Raw genomic sequence first — 26834 nt, forward strand, 5'->3', positions numbered from 1 at the left:
AAGAAGGAAAACAGTCAAAGCCAATTTGGATATTGAGCCTGAGAGATGAGAGCTTGGCGGTGATATCAGTAGACACGGGCAAATTAGAAGAGGAAACAAAAGATATGGGGTGGAGGGAGCAGTAGAAACAGGGATTTGTGTATTTGCTTGCGCTGCCTTACTAGATTCTAAGCAATCACAGACATCCCAGCAGACTAAAGTCAATTCATTAATCAGCCATTATTGAGAATGACATTTCAATCAATTACTAATTTATTTAACTGTATTGTCATTAAGCTCACATTTACCCAACTTGTCTTTATGTATATTATTCTTTTATTTTGAAAACCTTTATTGAGGAAGCACCTATTGTATCTCAGACCCTGTGCCAAGTGCTGGAGATACAGAAAAAAATCATATCTCACCCCTGATCTGTCCCATTACCTATGACACTGTGTGGTGGACACTGTGAAGTGTGAAGGGAATTCCCTTCAGAGAATGAGATTAATCCTGACTGTTGAAGAGGGAGATAAGCAGGAAAGGCTGTACTGAGGAGATTCCTAGGTAGAGGAGCTGACTCAAGAGTTGAACCTATGTGGGGCATGGAGTTGAATAGAAGATAAAAATCCACATGAACGTTTGAGAACATTTTGCCTGAATAGAATGACAAATTTGTATTTTAGCTTATTTTCTTTTTCACTTATCTTAAGATATAAATTTATTCTGTGGAGCTCAGTGCAAGAGACATCATTTACTTCTTCCTGAGAGAGAATTAGGGAAAGTTTAGGGGTGGGTGAGTAGAGTGAGGTGTTTCCTTTTTTATGCTCCCACAATAGCTACGCTTCCAGCATTTGCCACAGTAATTATAGGCTTACATGTCCATCATCTCCAGAGGTTTTGATCTCATAACAAGGCCCTTATTCTCCCAATCAGTGTCTAATAATTATATGAGCAAAGAAACTTGTGTTTGCAAGTGGAAATAAAAGAAACACAAACCAAACTTAAACTCGTTAATCAAACAAACAAGCCAAGGAGAGAAGTAGACTCGCATAATAGGGAGGGACTCTAGCTGAGCCACGTTTCAGATTCAAGTGATGTGTTCAGGACTCAGTCTTCACCCCTTGGTTCTGCTTTTCTCTATAATGACTAATGTTCATGAAGGTTCGCCCTTTGTAGTGATTCAGATACTTCAATAATAGTCCATCCTTCCTGCCACCCGTGCAGAAAGAGCAAGTCTCCATTTTTTTTTGAAGTTGTAACTGTTTGGTTTACTGAGAAGACTTATCTACAAATTGAGACTTATTGGCTCTTATTGGGTCACACATCCAATGTTGGGCCCATTACTGTGACCAAGGTTCAAACCACATGTGTGGAGAATAAGCAAGTGTGGTTTCCTATGGGAAATTGTGATGCTTTTACCAGCAGCACGGGTAGAAGATACCAGGTGGGCACAAGCCACAGATGCCCACTATGTACTCAATATGCAGTAGATCAGTAAGGGCACACTCGATGCAAGAAATTTCCCTATGAACTTTGCCATCCATAATATCATTTAATCTTCAGGTAACTCCATGAGAAAAGTATAACTATCTCAATTTTCCAGGATAGGAAGCTGAAGCACAGAGGAAAACTACTTAGTGTAAAATATAAGAGGTGTTACTGTGAATTAGTATGCTAGGACTGCCTCAACAAAATAGTACAAACTGGGTGGCTTAAACAACAAAAATGTATTGTCTTACAGTTGTGGAGCCTAGAAGTCCAAGGTCAAGGAGTTGGAAGATTTGGTCTCTCTTAGCTAGACCTCTCTCTTGGCTTGCAGATAGTTGCCTTCTCACTGTGTCCTCACATGGCCTTTTTAGGGATGTGTGCACACAGCCCTCATGTGTCCCTCTTTGTGTGTCCAAGTTTGCTTTCGTCATAGGGACACCAGTCCGATTGAATTAGGACAACCCTAACAGCCACATCTTAACTTGATCACCTCTTTAAAGGCCTTATCTTTAAATACAGTCACATTCTGAAGTACTGAGGGCTAGGGCTTCAACATATGAATTTGGGTGGAGAGGACACAATTTAGCTCATAATAGGCTACAAAACTGTTCTGTCCATTGCATGGAGCTTCCAGAGGGAGCTTGAATGAGTGTCCTGTCACTCATTCCAGTTGCATAAGCCTGCGGTTCTGAAGGCTGAGTCCTTGGCAAATGGCATCCTGGTTAAGAGCTGCTGCTGTCTTCTGCACAAGACTCTTCCTGGAACAGCCTTTCTCCCTAAAGGCATGCAGTTTCCTATGGTCTAAGATGAACTTGTTTTGAGGTGTTTTGTGTGTGTGTGTGTGTGTGTGGTTTTTTTGTTTGTTTGTTTGTTTGTTTTTTGTAGTAATATCCTTATTGCAGAATCAGAATAAATAATATTTTGTGAACATGTAAATATTTTTTTCTCTTCATAAGAAGCGTATGTTTATTGTTACTCTTAAAAACGTTTGGCCCAGGACTGGACCTCCCTTGTCCACAGATAAGCTGCCTCAGGGCAATGAAGGTGGAAAACTGAATGTCTGTAAATCATTCTTCATTTAGATCTTATGTGTGCTTGCTTTTTATCCTTTTATTAAAAGAAATATGAAGAAACCTGTCCCTTCTGTTCTCAAATGAGGAAAGAGGGCTGCGATGAAGTGTCACCACGGGTCTGTAATCCATCTACAGTGAACACCCACTGCTGCCTCTGGGGGTCAGGGATCCATACTCACAGAAGCCTGGTTTTAAATTACAGATCACCTTCTCCTGTTGGCTCCCATTAACCAAGCGATCAATGCCAGTTCTGGTATAGGACCATATAGGCCATTGAAGAATCCCACCTTCAGGCAATCGGCAGGAGCAATGCAGGAAACACTATTACTCAGCAATGCATTTGATAGGGAATAAAGGAAGTGAGAAACCTTGTTATTGATGTCTTCTACATGCAATTTTCACCACAAAGCTATTAAAATAAATCAAGGTACCATGTGTCTCAGAGTAAGGAAACAGCCTCAATTTGGCAGACTTTAGAATAGGTAAGTATTCTACTTATTTCTAGTTATAAAGCGAGACTTTGAGAGGTTAAATAGCACACCTGAGTTCACAAAGCTGGAAAGGGATATAATTAGGACTTGAATTCCGGATATATTAAGAGTGGAGCCCAAGGGCTTCATCAATATATCATTCCAGATTACCAGCAACTACCATCTTCTATGATTGACCAATGGAAATTTGTCTTCCTCCAACCACTCTGGTCATGGCAGTCTCTTGATACATTAGGAGTCCTCTCAGAAGAGAAAATGGAATTGTTTGTCATGATTTGTTTTCAAAGAACCTAGGTTTACTCCTCTGAATGTCTGCTTCTCTTTCTTAGTGCTTACCTCTTTTTCATTGTATATAGCACAGCAATAGAGGCTCCAGGTAAACAAGATCACAGAATTCTATGAAGGTGACTTCAGAAAACCCTATAGTCCCTTAAAAAGTAAGATTAATAAAATGATATTATGTTTACACAGAAGAATGTTCTTACCTTTTAGAGACACTTGCTGAAATATTTAAGGAAGGTTTGTCACACTGTCTATAATTTACTTTTTTTAAAATCAGTAAAAAATAAATATAAAAAGCAAGGACAACATGTTAATTGTTAAATCTCAGTAAGGGTGTGTATTTATTTCTGTATGTAAAAATGTTTATATTAAATATTGTAGTAAATATTTTTAAAAGTCAAGTAAAAAAATAAGTGATGAGTTTAGAATAAAGATTGAGATACTGAATACAAAGGGAAGTTTAAAAGAGATGTCATTTCGGGTGATGATGATGATGACAATAGTAATCCTATTGAAACAAGAACGGTCGAGTTTAGCAAGTGCCAGGCCCTGTGCTGAACACTCATCATGCATTGTCTCCTTTAGTCCATACCAGTCCTATGAGGTAGGATCATTTTCTCAACTTTATGAATAAAACTGAGACTCAGAGAAATGAAGTGACCTGCTCCAGACCTGTCTTCACCAATTCAGTACAGTCCTGCCATAGGGAGCGCTGGGAGGCAGTGATGAGTTGAAAGAATCCAGGACGAATGGGGAAGCAGGTGAAGGCACAGAGAGGCTGATAAACTTGCTGAATGGAGACAAGACAACAGTAGCAGGCCCCAGGGAAGCCTGAATATTTCAGTGAAAAGATGAGGCTGTAATTGGGGAAGGAAAAGTACTGGGAGGTGGTCCACTTTAAGTCCATACGGTTGTATCTGGTATACAGAAGAGGGCCGTGCAATAATCGATGATTATTGACATTTCCAACAATGAGGAAGCAGTTGGCACATATGGAAAACAATGTAAGTAGGGATGGGAAGGATATCTTTTAAGCAGGAATCTAGCCTCATTAACAAAGGACACCATACTATCTACATCATTCAGTTCTAGGGCTGATCAGGGGAAGGATTGCTAGCAACTTCTCCCCAGTTCAGTGGTTCTCAACCTTCCTAATGCCACGACCCTTTAATACAGTTCCTCATGTTGTGGTGACCCCCAACCATAAAACTATTTTCATTGCTACTTCATAACTATAATTTTGCTACTGTTATGAATCATAATGTAAATATCTGTGTTTTCCGATGGTCTTAGGCGACCCCTGTGAAAGGGGTTGCGACCCACAGGTTGAGAACCACTGTCAGGGGTCGCCTAAGATCAGCGGAAAACACAGATATTTACATTACGATTCATAACAGTAGCAAAATTACAGTTATGAAGTAGCAATGAAAATAATTTTATGGTTGGGGGTCACCACAACATGAAGAACTGTATTAAAGGGTCGTGGCATTAGGAAGGTTGAGAACCACTACCCCAGTTCATAAGATTATTTTGATGGTGGGAAAAGAACAGCTTCCAGTGAGTTTTCTTTAGCATTTCTAAAGCCAATTCACTAACTTTTAATAATTACTTCCTTTGAGCAGGGGGTACTGACCTAGGTTCAGCTATTTCATTTCAAACTAGAATTTAATTTTAACATTTTGCTTGTTGGGGGTGGGAAATATCCTACCTAAGAAAAATTGGTCAACTGTGTGCTCTGCTGGAGAGATTATCACAGCACGCTGGTGGCCTGGAGGTGCCGAAACAGACCGTTTCTGTAAAATTGAAATTAGTTCATTTTAGCTTATGGCTTTTTACTTACATTTAAAATGGAAGTAGCTATTTTTAAAAGAAGGAAAGGAAGTCTAAATTGCTCTGCTAATCCAATGAAATATTGCCAAGAGGATAAAAGCAGACGGCTGTGAGCCATGCGGGGGATCCTTTCCAAAGCTTGTTCTTATACCTCTCCTCTGTTTTCATTAAAGCAAGTCCCAGAGATCAAATGAACCGCAGACCCATGCTGAAGGCAAGGGCACATGTAGTGTGCTTGCTTCATCTCTGCCAGCAGCCCGCTCACCTCTAGGCTGGGATGCGGGCACACAGGTCAGAAGAATAGTAATCCTATACTCATCCTCCCAGGTCTCCCATCAGGAGCCATCAGGGAGCAGCAGATGACTAAGTCACTCATCTAATTGCCTCCAGTTAGGTACTTGCTTGAAAATGAATAGGGGAGCTCACATGAAAGAGGGAGACGGATCAGAAATAATAATGGCACCAATAATTCACATCCCTGTGCTTTTACGATTCACAAAGTGCTTCATATACACACCTGCCTTTGATCTTGCCTTTGGGTGAGCATCTTCGGTCCATTATACAGAATAGCAATCCCAAACCCAGAGATGTTAAGACAGGAATTTGTTCCCAATCACACAGTTCATTCAAAACATGGATTTTGATAACAAATGCTCCAATTCAAGTCCCGGCTTTATTACTTAGGAGATATGTGACCCTGGGAAATTACTTAACCTCTCTCTGACCCCATTTTGTCATCTGTGAAATGGAGCTAAGAATAGTATCCATTGGAAAGGTTGTTGTGGAGATCAAATGACAGGATGCATGTCAAATACTAGGAACCTTGTGGCATATGGTATTCAGTAAATGCTATCATTACATTTATAAAACATTTGATGGCTCACAAAATATATTCAGTTCAACTGTATTTATTAAGCACCAGATCCAAATACTGTGCAAAATTCTGGTGATGATAGAATAAATCATTCATGGATCCAGCCCACAGGTCATAGGGCTAGCTCAGATAAACGGACGCCCTCAGTATAAAGTGATATTTTAAACAATGAAGATAATTAGAGAATTCAGCCTGGCCTGAAAGTGTTAGAAAGGGCTTCCTAGAGAAACATACATTTCTGACTTGACCTTTAAAAAACCCTCTGGGGAAAAAAAGTATTATTTTTGTTCAGTCGACAAATGAGTGAAACAAGCCTCAAAAAGGTCGAGGACTTCCCAAGTTCCCTCATTGGTGAATGGTGAAGCCAGGTCTCAGTTAGACGAAACTACCTCAAGGGTATGTTCCCTGTGAACTGTCATTGAGACAATAAGCTGTGTGTTTTTACTGCTGCACTAACTTTCTTGTTTAAAAGGGAACCATCATTCTTTCTGCCTCTCCCCTTTTCTCTCAGAAAAATTTAGCACAGAGAAGTTCTCTAAAATCCAATCTGCTGGCAGTCACAGGAGCCTAGAGTGAGAGGGACAATTGTTTACCTGTAGGGATCTGGAGGGGCAGAGATTTACATGCTGTTGAATCATAGTTCTACCACTCACAAGCTCTATGGCAGTAGGCAAGCAACTCAGTTTTCCACTCATGAAATGGGGCAATAATAATCCTCACCCTCTGGAATTTCCATGATGATTACATTAGCACAGTGCTTTGCACACATTGTAATTGCTCAATAAACTTTCACTATGAACTGTAGAGAAATGCCTTAGTCCATCCACTTCACCCCTCTGTTCTGATCGCACAAATCATCTGCCCATTCTATTTTGAAAGCCTTTCCCAGGAGAGTCAAGAGCTTCATGTGTGAAATGTTCCAACACTTGACCAATGGTGCTACCTGGAAATTCAACTCTTCCTTACATTGCTTGTGCTTGCGTCTATCATATTAACTTTCTTCTCAGGAAAATAAAAAAGAGGATGGCTGGCCATGCTTTTACTGGATAAATAAATGAACATCTCAACCTCTCTCTCTCCCTCTCTCTTTCCCTCTCTCTCTCTCTCTCTCTCTCTCTCTCTCTCTCTCTCTCTCTCTCTCTCTCTCTCTCTCTCTCGTCTAATCCCAAGAACTTAATTGTTGTCTTTAGAAGTCCTTTATTCACTTCCTTCCACTGGTGATGGACAGGACTCCTCATGTCCTGAGATTGGTGTGATGATAATGCAGGTAGCTGGTCATAATATTGTGTGTGTTGTGCTCTTTGTTTTCAAAGCATGTTCACATGCCTCACTTGTTGATCCTAAAATAACTAAAAGGTAAGGAGGGCAGGTATTATCCCCATGTTAAGGATGAGGAAACTTAAGCATAAAGGAGAAAATAAAATAGCCACGACTGCTAAGCACTGATTAGGTCCCAGGTCTTTTATGCATATTATCTTATTTAAATTTCTTAAGAGCCCTCTCCAATAAGTGTTAGCAGTTCATTTTTCCCGAGAGGAAAATGAGACCCAGAAAAGGAAGTCAGGCACCCAACTTTCTCCAGACAGTAAATGGTAAAGCCAAATTTCAAGTCCAGATCTGTCATACTCCAAAGCCAATAAGCTCAATCATGAACTTTTGAAGATCTGCTGAACCCATCAGTGACTGCCATGACATTAAAATCCAGAACTCCTGATTCACAGACCAGGGCACCTTTCATTAAACCGCTCATTCAGTCCTTGACTGGGTGAGGTACGGGAGCTGGACCCACCTGTGATCAGGTAGTCGCTGCTCACACAGACTGCTCTGCAGCTGTCCCAGTCTTCGCTAGTCTGTTCATAGCTTCCTGGTCCATGCCTATGGGTTTCCAAGCATGCAGTCGGAGAGTAATAAATTGATGCGTATATAATACATTTCTATAGTTTTAAAATAACAATTTATATTACTTTACAACTAATATTTATATATTTCTATTATACATGTTATATAAAACATATAATTATACATATAACATATAAACATATATATGTTTATATAGGGAGAGATATACATCTATCTACTGCACATATTTAATGTATATACATATAAATGTTTCCAGAGTTTGCCAGATTCTCCAGCAAGAATATAGACTTGTCAGGCCAAACAAGCTTCTCCAGGATTCACCAGTAGTATATTTCTTTAAACATAGATTTGGACATGGAGAAAAATGTAAGAGAAATGGTACTTGGAGTTTCTTCTCTTCCTGGGTCTCAAGTCTATCTCTAGCTCTATCATCTCTATCTTTCTCTATCTCTATCTCTATCTCTAGCTCTAGCTCTAGCTCTAGCTCTATCTCTTTCTCTATCATCTCACATGGAGGTTGTAGGCAAGCTCTGAGTGGAAGGATGAATTCTAACCATGTTCACCTTATCCTGGGATTATGTGCTAATGTTGCTTCTTGAGCTGCTTCACTTGTTCATTTTCCATTTCACAAGGAGACGATGGTGAAAAAGGAGATCCAGGAGAGGAGGGAAAGCTCGGCAAAGTGGGACGCATGGGGCCAAAAGGTAAGTAAAATGGTATGAACTTGATGCTGTAATGTTAGAATTGTTAGAGAATGCTCTTCTCTCTCCTGGACTTGCTCTAGGAATTAGCAGCTTTCATAATGCCTTTTGCTCTAAAAATACATGAAATGTATTTCAGATGTAAAGTTGCCACCAGCGAGTTCTTATGAGCTACCTGTCAACAAGACTCAGCCCCATTTCTCAAATTTCATCCTTAGGGATGCCTAGAGTGGGATGCTCTGGGAGCCCCAGGGAACAGCAATCTTTGAGAATATCTAAGAAACTATGACTTTTGGAAACACAGCTATGTTCAAAACTGTGTCTCCCCTTAGAAGCCACTCCTAAGCAACTTTTTTTGGCTGACCTAGAAATTAAGGAGGAAGATAAGAAGGAGAAGAAAATTGTTTGATCCTTTGATTTTCTCACCTTTTTTCAAACATCTAGTGGACTATGGAAGGAATAGGAGGAAAGAAGATAATAATACAAAAGCTATTAGAGAATGTTTTTACTCACAAAACCAAAAGTAAGTCTCACCCAAACATGGCTTCTGGACTGTGACATGTGTCTTCAAGCATTGGGAATATCCCCTGCCAACTGTACAAAGTGGTGGCCCGAGACCACTGCTCTTTAAATCTTCATCATTTCAAGAGAAGAAAACACCCACAGGTCTTGAGACCTCAACTTGAGATATTCTGATTTAAAGTACTTTTATACTATAAATATGTATAATATTCTATACATTTGTTGTACATTCCTTAAGATAGTCAAATCTGGTTGTAAAACAGAGAAGAAATAGAACCCCAAAGTGAAGCTGAAATTGATCTAGCAAGGCACAGAATTAGAATAAAATGCAAGAATTCTTCACTCCGCCCCTTATCTGGCCTTTAGATTAAACATCTTCTGCTGTAGTCCTTTCAGAAAGATTGCATCAGCAAGCATCTTAATATCATCAGGTTCAGGATTGTCATACCCACATTTTAATTTTGATACATCCATTATGATGCTATTAAAATAGTTAATACAAATATACCACAGGTAGGAGAACACCTTTTGGTATTTCCTTCAAGTGAATATCATATATTAGCCACATCTTGAAAGGGAAGATAAAATGTTAGGATATAAAGATGACATGCTTTGCTTTTCAGGAGTTAAGGGAGAACTGGGTGATGTGGGAGACCAAGGCAACATTGGCAAGACTGGGCCCATTGGCAAGAAGGGTAAGCCACATCTTCCCATTCTCCAACAGCAATTTCAACCAAATTGAGCATACCTTTGATATATCTGAAAGGTTCTTTGACATAAAAATGATCTCTTTCTCTTTTTTAAATTTAAGTATTCTATTTATTCATATCTTGGCTGTTTAGTAGTAGAAAACAATTATTAATATAACTCAAGGTAGCAGAGGACAGGATAATTTTATTTCTTGAGTCGACTAATAATAGTTTCGTGTCAGTGATCTATTAACAGGACAAAAACTTGAAATGTACACATATGAACATCTTTTGTCTTTAGTCTGATTCTGTACATAATTACTGCTTCAATACTACAAATACCTCTATTACAAAAATAGAGGTAACCTCCTCTTTATTACCTAAGTACTCTTTTCCTATCTTCTCATAAAGCCCCACATACATAGCAGGTTGTAATTGCTTCTGATCTTTAGTAATTCATACAGGCATTGTTCCACTTTGTTTGAAGATACAAACTAAATGAGACTCAAACTCTTATTGCAAGAAGCTCAGGTGATTTAAGAACATGGGACTTTTTCTGAAAGAATTATAATAATAACTCTATGACTACTCTAAGAACCATCTGGGAGAGTAGACAAGATTGACATGGAGAATTGACCTGTGTCTTGAAGGGCAGTAAGATGTTTATGGAAATGGAAAGAAGGCATTTGAGGGGGATACAAGAAATAGTTGTGCAAAGGTACAGGTCAGGGGAAACTCGGTACCTCGGGTAATAGAATTCCGCAGCCGTGTGTTACCCTCCAGCCTCCACACATGCTCAAGCAGCTGCGCAATTCAACATGTGTCTCACAGTGGCCAGCTGTGTGTTCCTATAAGCAGGCTGATGGATGAGGTCTGAGCTAAGGTTGTGGCCTCTCTCCTGGCATCCGGCAGCACAGTACTTCTCTCCCTACTCTCTTCCAACTCATTCCTTTGAGAAATTTCCTTCGGTCTGTATTTGAGGGCAAGGATAGAGGGCAGTGCCACTGAAAAGAAATCGCTATGGTTAATTTTGATCTAGTATATTCATCCGAGGGTGAAATCCTCATAGCTGAGAAAGAGCTACATGGACTGCTCAGAGTTCATGAGTCCTGCTCCAGAAGGTGCCTGCCATGGGTTTACCATGAAGCTAATAAAGCTGTGGCTTCAGAGCCTCACACATGTTTGGGTCCTTCCCAAGACCCTGAGAGGATCCTTAGCAATAGGTGCACATGTCTTGTTAAAGTTGAAAAAGAAAAGATGTTAACCTCAACTGGTTAAAATACTACATCTCAAAGTTTTTAAAAACTAGTGCCCCCCTCCCAACAATTTTTTTAGACATATTGCCCCCTTTAAAAGCTTTTTACTAATTCCCCTTTACCCCACCCATCCCTCCCCCCCCCGATGAAAGTTTAATACCACCCATGGGCTATCTATTTGCCTTGGACCATGTGTAGAGTAAGAGTTCATTTCCTCTCAAGAGCTGACTGCTGCGTCCTTGAGGCGATGTTGTCCCCATTGAGAATGCGCAGGCTAAGATTACCGTTTCCTTTTGCTTCAACGTCTCTTAATCATATTTCTCATTGCATTAGGTGGTTTTTGGAGAGGATGCCAAGTATTTGGGAAGCTAGCTAAGAAGAACTTGAGTGAGAGAAATATTTAGTTTGAACTTATTTATGTAGTGTGCAGTTTCTTCCATGTACCGCTAACAATTCTCTGAAGGAGGAGTACCCTAGAATACGCCTACCATTTACTGTCCAGATCTATCCAAAGTCATGATGAAAAAGTGTGAGGGCAGAGATTTAGATCATATATGAATGTGTCCTAGGCCATCCAATGCAAGAAATATGTGGATTGTGGGGAAAACACAAGTTTTGTAATGAATAGGGCCAGTCTGTAGAAAAATTTTCCAAATCTAACAGCTCATATATATGAAGAAGACTTTATAGAAGTATTCTTAAATTTGATTATTAATGATAGCAACAAAATTCATATTTATGCTACAGGCCATGAGAGAATTGCCTGCGTTAATCCTGATGCTAGTCATTCTTAACAGAAAAATTAATGCAGTTACCCAAAATGACGCTTTTATTGTTATGGGAAACAAAAAGTACAGGTGTTGTGGGAGGAACGGGAGGAGGATGGGAATTCCTTTGGAGTAAAGTCCGCACCATGGTCAAAACAGTTCTGCACAAAATCTACCCTTGTCACCTTCCTGCCCTCATCTCTCACATCACCTCATCTGGCACATGGTAGGTGCTCAATAAACATTTATGAATAATTTTTTTAAAAGAATGACTAGCTGAATAAAAAGAAATGTCCAAAAGATATTTAAAGCCATTGAATAGGACTTTAGGGTTCATAATCTGGAGGAGAAGGGAACCACTGCAAGATAAACCATATATTCTATACTTACTGCTTTTCCTCTCAAATCATCACCAGGTCATTAATAAGGGAGCACTAAGAGACTCAGGGCCTGGAGCGGAAAGTTTCTCAAACTTTGCATTGGGCTGCCCAAGAAGGTTGGCCTTGGAAAATGCCACTCCTTTTTATTTCAAAAATGAAAATTTCCAGTTATAACTCCAGAAAATTCTAAAAAAAAAACATTTCACTAAGCATATTCTCATCATATTTAAAACATCTTATCCAACTAGGAATAGAGGGAAACACACTTAATATTTAAAGAAATGTCAACATCAACAATAATAAAAGACTATTTAAAAATTATACTCAATAATGAAATACTCAACACTTCTCTCCTGAAATTGGGAATGATGAGTATAGCCCTCACCACTAATTCTAATCAATATTATAGAAGTTCTAGCCAGAATAAACATGCAAAAACAAGAGATAAGAATCATACCAACTGGAAATAAAGGAATAAAAGGATAATTATTTGCAGATGTCATGATTGCATGCTCAGAAAATACAAAAGAATCCACAGATTAGCTGTTTGTATTGTTGTTGTTTTTAGATAGCTTAACATACAAAAAATTTTTTATTTTTACATACCAGAAACAACTTTTAAATAAAATTTAAAAGGTGCCATTTATAACATCAAAGTTATCAAATATCTAGGAATAAATGTTAAAAGATGTGTAAGCTCTCCACAACAAATGCTATCTATAATAATAAAATCATAATATGCTAATTAGACCAAACGACCTTCCAGAAGAAGCTGGGGCTGTGAGGGAAGCTCGGGTCCCAGGTGCCTGCTGGCGGCCAGAAGGAACCCCGGGTCCTGGGTGACGGAGGGAAGCCGGTGCCGGCAGCCAGGGGGAAGGAAGGCCTACTCTTGCATGAATTTTGTGAACTGGCCTCTATTGTAATGATAATGAGAGAAATTAAAGAATATCTAAGGAAATGGAAGTAAAGCTACATTCACAGATTGGAAGACTCAATATCGTTAAGATGTTATTTCTCCCTAAATAGGTCTATAGATTCAATGCTATCTCAGTTACCATTCCATAAGTAGTTCTCTTGAAATTTAATAAGCCAATGTAAAATTTTTGTGAAACCTGGTCTGTGTGACTAAGTGGTTGAGCATCAACCCATAAACCAGGAGTCAAGGTTTGATCCCCAGTTGGCATGCAGGAGGCGGTCGAACAATGATTCTCTCTCATCATTGATGTTTTTATCTCTCTCTCCCTCTCCCTTCCTCTCTCTGAAATCAATAAAAACATATTTTAAAAAATAATTTAAAAATAAAATAAAATGTATGTGGAAATGAGAAGGACCAAGAATACCTAAAGAAAATCTTGAAAAAGAAAAACAAAGCTGGATGACTTAAATCACTGAATTTAAACATTTATTATAAAGTTACAACTATGAAGCTAGTGTTGATTTAATAAAGCAGATCAATGGAAAGGATTAGAGCATGCAGAAACAGACTCCCACACTTGATTTATTCAAAGTTGACATTACAGTGGAAAGTGATGAACCTCTCAGTAAATAGTGCTAGGTCAATTGGATATTCATGAATGCAGCCAAACATATGCAGCCCATAATGTATAAAAAAGAAGAATTATAGAGGCACATAATTCATTTATTAATTAAAATGTTATAATCCTAGAGTACTGATAATGTGCTATTTGTCTATTTTTAAAATTTAGTGATTTTATTTCTTTTGTATAAGCATTCGTTTTTATAATCACTTTTCTATTTGTAATTTGGCATTATTTTTATATTTTTATTGATTGATTTGAAAGAGAGAGAAAGAGTTTGTTGTTTCATTTCTTCATGCATTCATTGGTTGATTCTTGTATGTGCCCTGACTGGAGATCAAACTTGCAACCTTGACATGTTGAGATGATGCTCTAACCAACTGAGCTACCTGGCCAGGGCATTGGTATTATTTTTCTTAATGAGGTCTCCTTAAATTGTATAAGCTTCAGATAAAATTCATTATCGATCTTTTCCTGACTGTATCAGCTTCATTCAATAACTAGTTGAAGGAATGGAAAGGTGTAGCCAAAAAGTGGGATGTTGGACATGGAGATTTCTGAGATGCAGCCCTGGTAGATGAGGGCAAGAGCCCCAGTACTGTCTTGGAATGGGCAGAAGTGGAGGGGGAGGGTACATCACTGCCATGAGCATCCCCAGAATTCAAGAACTTCATTCTTCAATGAGTTATTCAAGATGTTGCATGATCCTAGTTTTAAATGTATCAACTAAGAGAGATGGAGTTCATGACCTTGAGCCAAGTCTTAATCCTTTCATAGATTAAGACTCGATAACTTGGAAGAGTGGTAGATGACAGAGACTAGAGAGGGTCAAGATTTTAGTATGATTTTCTGGGTGTGAAAATGGATGAACTTTCACAAATGTTGGAAAAGTAACTCTGGGGAGGATAGAGTTAAACTGACCTTATCTTCCTCAGGACAATTCCGCATTCACACTCAGGTGCATAAACAGCACCTTGCATTCCTCTCTCACTTTACCCATTGTCATGGCTTATTAGCTTGTCTGTTTTGCCCTACAGACCATGAACTAAAGCAAACAAATGAATGAAAAAATTTATTGGGTCAATTTGCTTAAATAAATATAAACTATATGTGAGTACCCTATTTTTAATCATTTTATCCTAATGCCTATTTTATAGTAGAAACTTTCTAAATGTTTGCTGCATTAAGGATGAAAAAAATGAGTGGTAAATATATTATTTCTAATCATGTAGCCCTCTTTTCTACCCTTTATTTCTTTAAGTACCACTTTCCCTTAACATCAATTTTCAACATTGACTAAGATTTCTTTCTCCTCCAGAGATATGCCATCAAAATTTATGAGCATGTCCTGAAATTTTTTAAAAATGGAGGTTCACTGTTCTGGCTCACCTGGATTAATTTCATTTTTAATCGAACTTTGAAATTTATTGCCCTCATTTTGTCAATAGCCCTTCTAAATTTTTCACTGACTCAGATTAATCTCAACTTTCTGGACTGGTCTTAATGTCACTTGCTTGGACAGGTAGCTTTCTGGATGTCAATATTTTATTTCATGAATAAAAAAGAATAATTTAATATAGGTAAATTAAATCTCATGGCAAACAAATGCTTTTACTTAAGGTCAATATCCTTTTACAGTGAAAGCATTATGATTTTTATTGTTTAAATGAAACCTCTAATTCTTCAATGTTAAGGCAGTTATTACAAACATGTTTCCACTCATGGACCAAAATAAGTCTTTGTATATGGCTTTAAACCAAAATGTGCTTGGGCAAAATAGACATTGTAAGTCCACATCATCCATCGACTGGCTAAGTACTTAGTATACTCACTTTTACCATAATTCTGATTTAGGAGACAGAAGCTAACATTGGTTGAGCATCTTCTACGAGCCCAGCACAGACATAATCCTATGATACAATAACATTATCTAATCTATCCTACTTAATGATCTTAGATTTAGGTACCATTATTTCCACTTTAAATATCAGAAATGGAAGCTTTAAAAAATGCAGTAACCTGTCCACATTTAGCTAGTAAGTGACAGAGCCAAGATTCAAGTCTTGGTTGTTCAGACTTTTATAGTCTTTCACTCCACCATACTGCTTTGCCTTTTCCATCTGTAAAAAAGGAAAGTAATTTATATCAAAATACAGGAAAGTCATCACAGTGCTTACATCTTCTCAGGGAAAAAAAAAAGTGAATTATCAGTTTAATAATCTGTTTCCCACACTATTAAGATTTAATTAAAAGCTATTGCTTTGGTGAAACTTTCTGTACTCTGATCCACAACCATCTTTGCTTTCTCCAAATACCTATCAGATATTTTCTTTATTTCACTCTGTTAATACATGAAGGTGATAATGTCTCATCTCCTTTATCCCTAATATGAGCTTTGTTTTCCTTTAAAAATATTTTTTTTTCAAAGCAAATATTCTGTTTATGCTTCTTTTATGTCCATCATTGGGTTTACCCCAGAACTAGGGTCAATTTTTAGCCCATATTAAATTGAAAGGGATTTACATATAAAGAATACACAATCTTAAAATAATTAAAATATTAAACCATATTCATATGATCTTTCAAGCCCATATTGTTTTTGGTGGTGCTAAGGACTGGTACCCCTTTCAACTTTGCTAACATTTTTTATTTCTTTCATTAAATCATTAGCTAACTCATTTGGGAAGCCCCATGAACTGTGGAGTCAGAAATGGTTGGGCTTCAGTATTGAATTGCTGGATGTTCCTGAGCAACTTATTGTGCCTCCTGGATCCTCAATTTCTGCAGTGGTAGACTACAGATAATGATAGTACCTAGTTCATTGGATTTAATATGATAACATCTATAAAGTACCCAAAACACTACTTGGCAAATGATCAGCACTTAGCAAATCTATATTTCCTTTCTTTCTTTAATGCATTCAAAAATCTATTCTTATATTTTCCAATTTACATGTAAAGAATGAGGAATTTGCAGGACACAACTTAGGTGTGAGTAGATCATTGGCATATTCCCATGCTTTTTCCCTTATTGTACCTATGCTGTATGTTACCTCCTACCTTGCTCCCATCTCCACCTGCTGAAGTTTTCATAACCAAGCTCCAGTGCCATCTCCTCAAGAGAGCCTCCTTCATCCTTCCATTTGGAGTACTATCTCTTCTAGCTCCCTCCCAAAGTATGTGATCTCTGTTCAAGGTCTTTCTTGCGGTATTATCAGCACTCCATTGTCATAGATTTCACCATATTTCATTTATTCTAAGCACAAGTTCTGAGGTGTCCTCCCACATATTTAAACTGCATTCTGGATTTCAAAGACCCCCGCCCTTTTGTGTGGTGAGCTCATACATGACTGGCAACACTGTAAAGAAAAGTGTCCACGTAGGTTGATTTAGAAAAACTCAGCAAATCCTTGGGGGCCAGCAGGTGTTCCTTTCTGGATGATCAACAGTCAATGTGTACAGGACTATTAATAAAGAGCACACAGCAAGAATGTCCAATGCATGGTTACTAGCAACATGTGATTATTTGAGCACTTGAAATATGGTTAGTCCAAACTGACATGTGCTGTAAGTGCAAAATAGATATCAAATTATGAAGCCTTAATACCAAAAAAGTAAAATATCCCATTAATATTTTTATATTGATTACTTATTGAAATGACAATATTTTTACATATACATTAAATAGTATATAGTATTTTTAAAAATTTTGAAGCACTAAACAGACAGTGATGACAAGATTAGCTAATGGACAGGAAACATGGGACACCCTATGGGTTTTGGAAAGGCTTCCCCCTTTTGGTGGGAAAGGATGAGGTTAGGCAAAATCTTGAGGCTGACTTTGTCCCCCCTCACATTGCCCCTCAGGTCATATACCTGATTCCCTGCATACATCACATCTCTTCAAAAAGTGTGTAAACCCCTCAAGGCTAAGCCACATACTCCTTTCTAGTCTGGATGACCTTTACCCTGTATTTATCCCTCCTAAGGCCTTCTTCTATTTCCAGACCTCCTTTGAAGCATTAACTCTATTTTACTTCTATCAGGGTCTTCTCTTTTCATTCTCAAGAGCTTCAGCTAAACATTTCCTCTTGAAAATCAAAGGCTTTTGCTTTCAATGGTTGTGTCTGATGTGACCATAAGAGCTTATTTTGAAGTTAAAAAAAAAAATCAACATTTTTTTTCTCTCCGCTTTAATAATCCTGATTCTCTGAGTGGATGCCTCTGACTGAATAAGAAAATGATGACATACAAAGAAAAGCAGAAGGGAAAATTATCAAGGTTGCTATTTCAGTATAATCTATTTGACACTATTTTATTTATAGATTTTTGCATACATCACATCTCTTCAAAAAGTGTGTAAACTCTTTCAAGTCAAAAGTTTAATTTTGTCTCTTTATATCCTCTCAAAGTACCAAGCCTTCTGTCTTGCATAGAGTAAGTAAATAGTAAATATTTGAAAAAGTAAATAAGTTGAAAAAGCACAATACATGTTTTTGAAAATTCAAGGGCAAAGCCATATGGAAGAACCTTGGTGCATGATAAACAGATGCTGCAATGTGTTAATCAGTTTATCCAGATATACAAAACAATGGTACTTGTAAAATTAAAAACATGCAGAGAATTGTATTAGCCTTGCTCAGAAGGGCACATTATAAACACAGGTTTGCAGGATAGGTGACACAAATGTTAATGTCTCTTACACATCCCACTGGAATTCTACATTCAATCTGATTCAGTTATGACTTGTTCGCTTAGTTGTACCTGTGCAGCCAACTCCAAATCAAATTATTCATACAAAACCAAGGAATGCTGGTGGAAGATATGGCAAATTAATTTCGAAACTGTTTCCTCTGATTTTAGCTGATCAAGATATTGTTTGTCTGAAACAATTCATTATTTTAATTATTCTGCGGCCATTGTTTCTACTCAGGTGACAAAGGGGAAAAGGGTTTGCCCGGGATTCCTGGAGGAAAAGGCAAAGCAGGTATGCTTGCTAATCTTGCTCCTTAATTTCTGGCATTATTCCAAATGTATTTATCTCCAAAATAGATTTACTTTTTATGAAAAAGAAAAACAAAAATATTTGCAGTGTACCTATTTTATTTAAGGTAGAGGAAAGAAAGAAGGGAACTTTCCTCTCTATTTGCTGGTGACTTTCCAAGCCCTGGGGAAGGGGTGATGGCACATTCCGTCCCGTCATGCTGCGAGGAAGCAACCCAGCGCATCAGGAAGCAGCCCTCATTCTGCTAGACCAAGAGGAAAATCCACAATGGCCTCAGCACTAGGCCTGGTCAGCATGCCTGACATTCCACCAGCATCTCAACCAAATACTGGCCAGCAGTTTGCCAGAAGCAAATTGGCCTTATCCGAAAGACCCTGTGATTACAGGACATCAATGACCATGGACACTCTCTCCAAGTACTGAGAGTTTCATTTCCAGAGCTACATGCAGGGACAGAAAATACTTGTTTGAGGGGAGGGGCTTCCGTTGTTTCTGTCTATAGGGGTATAGTAAAGACTAATTCTAAGAACTGTTTTAAATTCCTTATTTAACTGAGAATATGGAGAAATAAAGCCACAAGTTTCCCCCTTCCCTTTGTCTAATAAATTTCTTTTTCTTTTTCAACCACGTTACAAGAAAGCAAACAGAAATGTTTAAATGAAGCAGCCACCAAATAGAAAAGAATAGAATCAGTTGAATTTCACATCATTTTCCTTACAATTTTTTCTGTGTCACAGTATGAGTAGGTAATTGGCGGGGAAAAAAGGTAAATGAGCAAAGGGGAATGAATGGCAGAAATTAAAATCACAATTAACCCACAAATGTGACAACTGGCTCTTGAAATAATGCATTGGATCTTTTCATGAGATTTAAATTTGGTCCTCAATACATTCAAGCTATTCTTCAAGTGGATCATCAGAATTTATGTTTGATTTCATCATGAAAGGTTTCTCTTTCCCTTGGAGGGTCGTGTGACTGAGTGAACAATGCAGTAATAGAATAGAAGACTGGCTAGAAGTCGGTTTTCAGAAAGATGCAAAGATTTTATTCTGAAATTGGAGAGTCACATCCTGTGTTCCACAAAAATGCCAAATGGTCCACAACATGTGTGCAGTGGCTCATCGTATTTACTCTCCTTTTTAAGAAGATGGTTTTGAACTGTGTTTCAAACCATTCACAATATTTTAAAAGCTATATTCGAATTCCTAAAGTCAGTGTAATTTGGAAACCTTATCCTATCTAATAAAAGGGTAATATGCAAATTAACCATCACTCCATCACAAATATGATGGCGCCCATAGCCACAAGATGGTGGCACCCAGTCCTCTCAGCCCCACTGAAGTCCCCCAGTCCTGGGGGGGGCGGCCGCTGAAAGCAGGCAGTATGAGTGGCCTGGCAGAATGTTTGCTTCGTCGCCATGGCGACGAGGCAAGTGTTCGGTGCCCGGCCGCGGATGGGCCTCTGGGCCACGGGCACGGAGCAGTCAGACCCTGCAGAGAGCTACTGGTGCACGGATTTGTGTGCAGGGCTACTAGTTTTTAATAAAAGATTAAAAGTATAGCTGCTCACAGAGAAACATAGTAGACTAGAAAAAGATAGTAAATGTTGGGAAGAGAGGGGTGGCTCCTTTCAACTCATCTGCATGTGTTTCAATAAGAATTCACAGTTTTGTCCTCTGAAAGGTACTGTCTGCGATTGTGGAAGATACCGGAAAGTTGTTGGGCAACTGGACATTAGCGTTGCTCGCCTCAAGACATCTATGAAGTTTGTCAAGAATGGTGAGTATATTCTCTTTTGCTTTGTGCTATTTATTGATTTAGTCTTTCTCAACATTACAATTCCAGTATTTCTAGCAGGAAATACCTTGGGTTGGGCAAAGGACTACTAAGAGAGTGTCACCAGATTAAAGGTCTCTCAAAATACTAATTATCCACTCCAACTCCAGGACACTTCTTCAAGTCCACGACATATATTTGTACTTACTGCATTGACTATAGGTAGAAAAAGTTACTTTCTATAGAGTGGGGATGGTGAAAAGGTCAGAGTTTGGCAAGCCATGCTTTGAGAATAAAAAGGGACAGCAAGACTCAAACAGAGCGATCATCTCAAAGAAATAAAAGTAATAATAAAAACAATAGCTATTTCCTTGAATACTTGGAATATTAATAATTGTGATATAAGTGCTATGAAGATGAAACTTAGTAAGATGATTTTGCCCATAGATACAGAGCAAATGAACTGTGGAGCAGGGATTTTATTACATGTTTCACACAAATTAATAGGAACATCGTGTGTTTCTTTAAATTTTGCAACTTTTCATATTAGTCATTTTTGCTATTTCTTGTCCATAGGTAGCAGTTTCGCCCTTAGACAGTATGAATGCGGGAACTATTGTATTTAGTGTTACAATTGGTTTCATTTTGTTGTACTTTCATTTATTGCAATCCAGCTATATTTGTTTACATTATTGGAAGCACACAGATGCCATCGTGTGTTCATCCTCATCTTGTAATACTACAGGCACAGGAAATGCTCAATATTAACTATTGACCCTAATTATAATTCTGCACAAGATGCATTCTCTGGCATGACTTGGATGCTCATGAATAAACCAGACCTCAGAGGTTCAACATACAGCAATAGTTCTTAACATTTGAGTGGTCACAGATTTCTTTGTGAATTTTAATTGATGAACCCTAAAAAGTATATGTTGATGTCCCCAAGCCCCAAAACATATATAGCACACTCTGAGCTCGAAATGATTCTGTGTCCCCAGTTCTGTCTTGAAGCATAGTAGCTCAGTCTACTTTATGTACCTGGAGTGAAGTATGAACTATCTCAAAAGATGTACGTGTTCACAGCCCTGGAATTGGCCCAACGTGGAAAAACTTCTGAATTATTCCCATATCAGTTTAATAAGCTTCCATCATCCTTTGCAATGTTGGAAGCACAAAGACTAAAGAATAGCAAAGACATGGTTATTGTAAGATGTTCACCATTTAGTAGAAGAGACACACAAACAACTAGACTAGAATGTGTTGAGTACTAAGAAGTGGGAACAGGGGATAAGAATCCCCAGTGTGTGCTCAGGGAAAGGCTCCTCTGAGATAAAACACTTACACTGAGATTGAAAGGATGAGTAGAGTTTTCCAGGTAGAGGAGCAGTGAGAAGAATTCCCAGGCATGAAAAGCATGGAACTGGAAGAGAGAAGGTCATGCTCATGGAACTGTAAGTTTGGCAAAGGCATACACTAGGATGGGAAAAATAGTCTGAGATGAGCTGGGTCGCAGTTCATGTAACAAGTCTGTGTCAAAATAGCTCTTGCTTCAAAGTCGTGTGGGAAGTTAAACAGGAATGGCAGGGAGGAAAACTGGTAGGAGTTCTTTCTCCATTTGAAAACGAGAAAGGGGGAGAAAATATTAAACCAGTGCCAAGATCATCATAGGGCCTTGCAAAATAATTGTAGACTTTTGAAGAAATGTATTTAAACCCAGAAATATTATATACTTGCCTTTTCTCTTTTTGAGATAAATAATTACATTCTTCTCTGCAAAGTCATAGCAGGAATTAGGGAAACGGATGAGAAATTCTACTACATCGTGCAGGAAGAGAAGAGCTACAGGGAATCCCTGACCCACTGCCGGATCCGGGGCGGCATGCTAGCCATGCCCAAGGACGAAGCTGCCAACACACTCATCGCGGACTATGTAGCCAAGAGTGGCTTCTTCCGGGTCTTCATCGGGGTGAATGACCTTGAGAGGGAGGGACAGTATGTGTTCACGGACAACACCCCACTGCAGAACTACAGCAACTGGAAGGAGGGAGAGCCCAGCGACCCCTATGGTCATGAGGACTGTGTGGAAATGCTGAGCTCAGGCAGGTGGAATGACACGGAGTGCCATCTTACCATGTACTTTGTCTGTGAGTTTGTCAAGAAGAAAAAGTAACTTCTCTCATGCTACACATTGGTTATTCCCTGTGACTACCATTGCTGTTCTTTTTAATCTATCCTTTTCTTTCTAGTTATGCTATATTTGTTCTGACTCAGGACAAGTGGGAAATGCTAAATTGAGGTTTGGAATCTCTATCGCCCTGTTCTTTGGTGACAGTTTTAGACATTTGTTTATATAGTATAGTATTGAGCCAACAGCTTACATGGGTCTCAAGAGAGAGTTTGAATTGCTAGTTTTGTGGGAGGTGGTTGTTTATGCCTCAAATAAAATGTTCTCTTGGCATTTGCTCTGTCCCCTCTCTCTAGAGCCCCAATCACTCTCTACTTGGCCCAGCAGATAATTGGGACAGTTGGTTGGTGAGGACTAGGAAAATCTGTCAATCCCAAAGTCAGACATGTGGGAGGGTCGTATATTTTCTAGAAATGCCAATATATTATTCATCTTGGAATCCAGGATCCCTAGTTCTTTGATCAGTCATCACCATAGCTATCCTCAGTCCCTCTTGTTCACACAAGCATAGAAACACTTCACCCCCAACCTCTATATGAGGAATTTCTGGCCCAGTGACCTGTTCCAGGCCATATGGAACCACACAGAATCTTTTTGTGTTTCTGACCTATAATTTTCAGTGAAGAGTATCAGGTAGCTGCCCTGGCTCCCTTCCTTTAGGCCTACAACTTAATCCCAGACCCCCAGATGATTAACTCTCTGACTTGAGGAAAAGGGACCTTTAGAAATTAAAAAGAAAAAAGAAGAGGATTTGTTCACAAGCAATATGATTTCTAATCCTCCTGCTAAATTGCTCCTTGCTACTAATATGGCTCCATTTTTCCTTGTCTTAGGTTGACTCATTTCAACTGTCCTTCCTTAGTCATAGGGAATGATGGATGGGGTGTGTGAAGCCTTCTGAAAACTCTAGAAGCTTCCAGGTGCTACCAACATCAAGTCTCTAATCGCCCTCCTCCCTACATCTAATGTATCACTCGGGGCAACATTTTGTGGGAGGCCCTTTACTGCCATAACTGTATGTTGTAAAAACCCAGAGCAGAGATGCCCTTTCTAGTACTCTGACATCACAGGAATGTCAGGCATGGAGTTTGGAACATGGCTAGGATTCACATTTACTGAGCTGATGAAGTTCTATTTTGAACTACAGATCAAACTTCTAAGCAGCTTTCATTTTGGAATCTAAAAATAAACAGTTCAACAAAACTCTAGATTATCCCCTTTTATATTGCTGCTCCAGTTATAGTTTGTGACATATGATCAGACTCCTTAAAATGCTGGAAACATGGTTAATGAACTTAGAGAAACAGATCAACAACATATGTTCACCTTAAACCATGTGTTCATGATTTCACCCATGACTAACTGGTTATGAGATAGGATTTAATTAGGTTATTTTTGTGGATTTAACAAGGGTCACAAACTCAAGTACTACAAGGGCCATACAGATGACATAAATAAATGAGGTGGAACAGGTGGAATTCTGGTACACTGAAAACAGCTTGCCCATCTAAATGAACCAGCTGCTCCTCGGTGGCTGCTATTTTTGCCATGGAGGACCCAATGTCACTACATGTTCTAATATTTCAAGAGAAATCAGAGATCTGGAATTTTAGAAGTTAACTTTATATTTTTTAAAGTTGGCATATAGTCCATTTTTAACCCAAATTTTAAGCCGTACTAAACAGTCTGCTAGCCAAAATCATGACCTTTCCATTTCTCACCTCTTGGGGAAAGTTCCAAAGATTCTAACCATATTCAATGTCATTAGGATACAGTGACATCAAAGTCAAGATCTCCCATTGATACCTCATTCAGTTCAATCACAGGAATTTCTTCAATGTTTTCCACTCATCAACTTAATAAACTAGCTATTTATTCAGGCTTTGAGACCGTGACATATGATATTTTGAAGGCAGGCAGTTTAATAAAAATTACAAAGAGAACACCATATCAAAACCAATATCTTTGGGTCGAATGCCAGCCAAGAGCATGAGGCACAAGACTCTAGAAACACTTGGAGGAAAAGGAAGGGAAAAAAGAGAGAGAGAGGGAATGGACAGTAAACCTTGCCTAAGATCTCCACTGGAATTCATATTCTAATTTGTTCTGAGACCCTAAAGTATGAATATTGGTTGTATGCATTACAAGTGCTATTATGAGTTATATTATGATTATTACAATAACAGCATTTTTCCATGGCTCATCTTTGCTTCCAATGCTTCCAAGAGAAGATCACAGAGCTTCAAAGAATAGGATTCATCCTTCCACGTTGCCTAGAGGAAATGTTTAAGGTACCACAGACTTAATTAGACCTATTATGAAACTTGCTTTGTGCCTTACAAAATAAACACCTTCACATATCAGATATGTGGTTTTGATAAACTTTGTGAAGTATGAAGAGTAGACATTTTTATTTTAATTATTTATTGTTTAAAGTATTACATATAGTATTACATATGTCTCCTTTTTCCCCCATTGACCTCTCCCCAGCTACCCCAGCACATGCCCTTACCCCTCTAGTGTCTGTGTCCATTGGTCATGCTTATATATGCATGCATACAAGTCCTTTGGTTGATCTCTTACCGCACCCCCTCCCCTCCCTTCCTTCTGAAGTTTGATGGTCTGTTTGATGCTTCTATGTCTGTGGATCTATTTTTGTTAATCAGTTTATGTTGTTCATTATATTCCACAAATGAGTGAGATCATGTGATATTTATCTTTCTCCAACTGGCTGATTTTGCTTAGCACAATGCTCTCCATGTCCATTCATGCTGTTGGGAATGGTAAGAGTTCTTTATTTTTTACAGCAGGGTAGTATTCCATTGTGTAGATGTACCACCGTTCTTTAACCCACTCATCTGCCGATGGCACTTAGGCTGTTTCCCAATCTTAGCTATTGTAAGTTGTGCTGCTAAGAACATAGAGGTGCATGTCCTTTCTGATTGGTGTTTCTGACTTCTTGGGATATATTCCTAGAAGTGGGATCACTGGGTCAAATGGGAGTTCTACTTTTAATTTTTTGAGGAAACTCCATACCGTTTCCCACAGTGGCTGCACCAGTCTGCATTCCTACCAGCAGTTGCACCAGGGTTCCTTTTTCTCTACATCCTCACCAATACTTGTCGTTTGTCAATTTGTTGATGATAGCCATTCTGACAGGTGTGAGATGGTACCTCATTGTTGTTTTCATTTGCATCTCTTGGATGATTAGTGACTTTGAGCATGTTTTCATATGTCTCTTGGCCTTCTCTATGTCCACTTTCGAAAAGTGTCTAAGTCCTTTGTCCATTTTTTTTATTGGATTGTTTATCTTGAAGGGCAGACATTTTTACTTCCATTTTCCCAATGAGGATAATTGAGGCCCAAGGATAATTTACCAAAATTAAGTCATTTGAGAGAAAAGTAGGACTCCAGCCTGCTGATGGAAACTGTCAAGCCAGAGTTTTCTCCAACTTCTGTTTGTTGCTCTTATATTGAATGGAAGTTCATCCTCAATTCCCTTGTGATAGCAGAGGCTCAAATAATGTCTCTTGATTTCCTTTCAAAGTTAAAGATGAAGGTCAATTAACAGAGATGCTGGGGATTCAGAAACTTTCCTTACAAATATGGTGTTCTCTGGTTTACTTTTTCATTCACAAATGTCTATATGTGGCATTAGTATAGGGGAGGTGACTTAGTACAATTTTGCAGATAACTGCAGATGTAGGAAAAGCAAAACAGATATGTGAAAATCAAAATATGCCCCCCCCCCAAAAATGAGCATGTAATTATTTGGCCCCATAAAATAATTCACTAGAGTATTCCCTTAAATAATTAGCATTTAAAATTGATTTTATTCTTAAAAGTTGAATTTATAATAAACTTTTCAGGAATATATCTGGGCACTTCCTAAGGATATCATAAAATTTCCAGGGGAAAAAATTTAAATTTTTTTTTCACAATCTCACAACACTATCTTATCAAAGCAGCATAATTTATAACCACACAAAGGGAAATAGTTTATGCCCAGAGTCATAGTCCAAATGCCATAGAAAGATATAACAGTTGAGAAAGAGATAATAATCATTGATTATACTTTGGACAACTCACCCATAAAAATGGCTAGAATTTTTTTAAATGTATTTTAAAATTCCTACT

The 26834-nt window shown here is 38.4% G+C and overlaps 1 protein-coding gene across 1 annotated transcript in view; it reads left to right on the forward strand.

Moving 5' to 3' along the window:
• The window catches only part of COLEC10 (collectin subfamily member 10), a 37493-nt gene extending 14537 nt beyond the window's left edge, over nucleotides 1-22956 (forward strand). The window contains exons 2-6 of the mRNA XM_008143371.3: nucleotides 8510-8581; nucleotides 9724-9795; nucleotides 18663-18716; nucleotides 20417-20512; nucleotides 22291-22956. Of these exons, the coding sequence (XP_008141593.1) occupies nucleotides 8510-8581; nucleotides 9724-9795; nucleotides 18663-18716; nucleotides 20417-20512; nucleotides 22291-22682 (686 nt within the window). The 3' untranslated portion in view covers nucleotides 22683-22956. The remainder of the gene's footprint in view (nucleotides 1-8509; nucleotides 8582-9723; nucleotides 9796-18662; nucleotides 18717-20416; nucleotides 20513-22290) is intronic.
• The last annotated feature ends 3878 nt before the right edge of the window (nucleotides 22957-26834 follow it).

The sequence above is a fragment of the Eptesicus fuscus genome, chromosome 19, assembly GCF_027574615.1.
Source record: "Eptesicus fuscus isolate TK198812 chromosome 19, DD_ASM_mEF_20220401, whole genome shotgun sequence".
Lineage (NCBI taxonomy): Eukaryota > Metazoa > Chordata > Mammalia > Chiroptera > Vespertilionidae > Eptesicus > Eptesicus fuscus.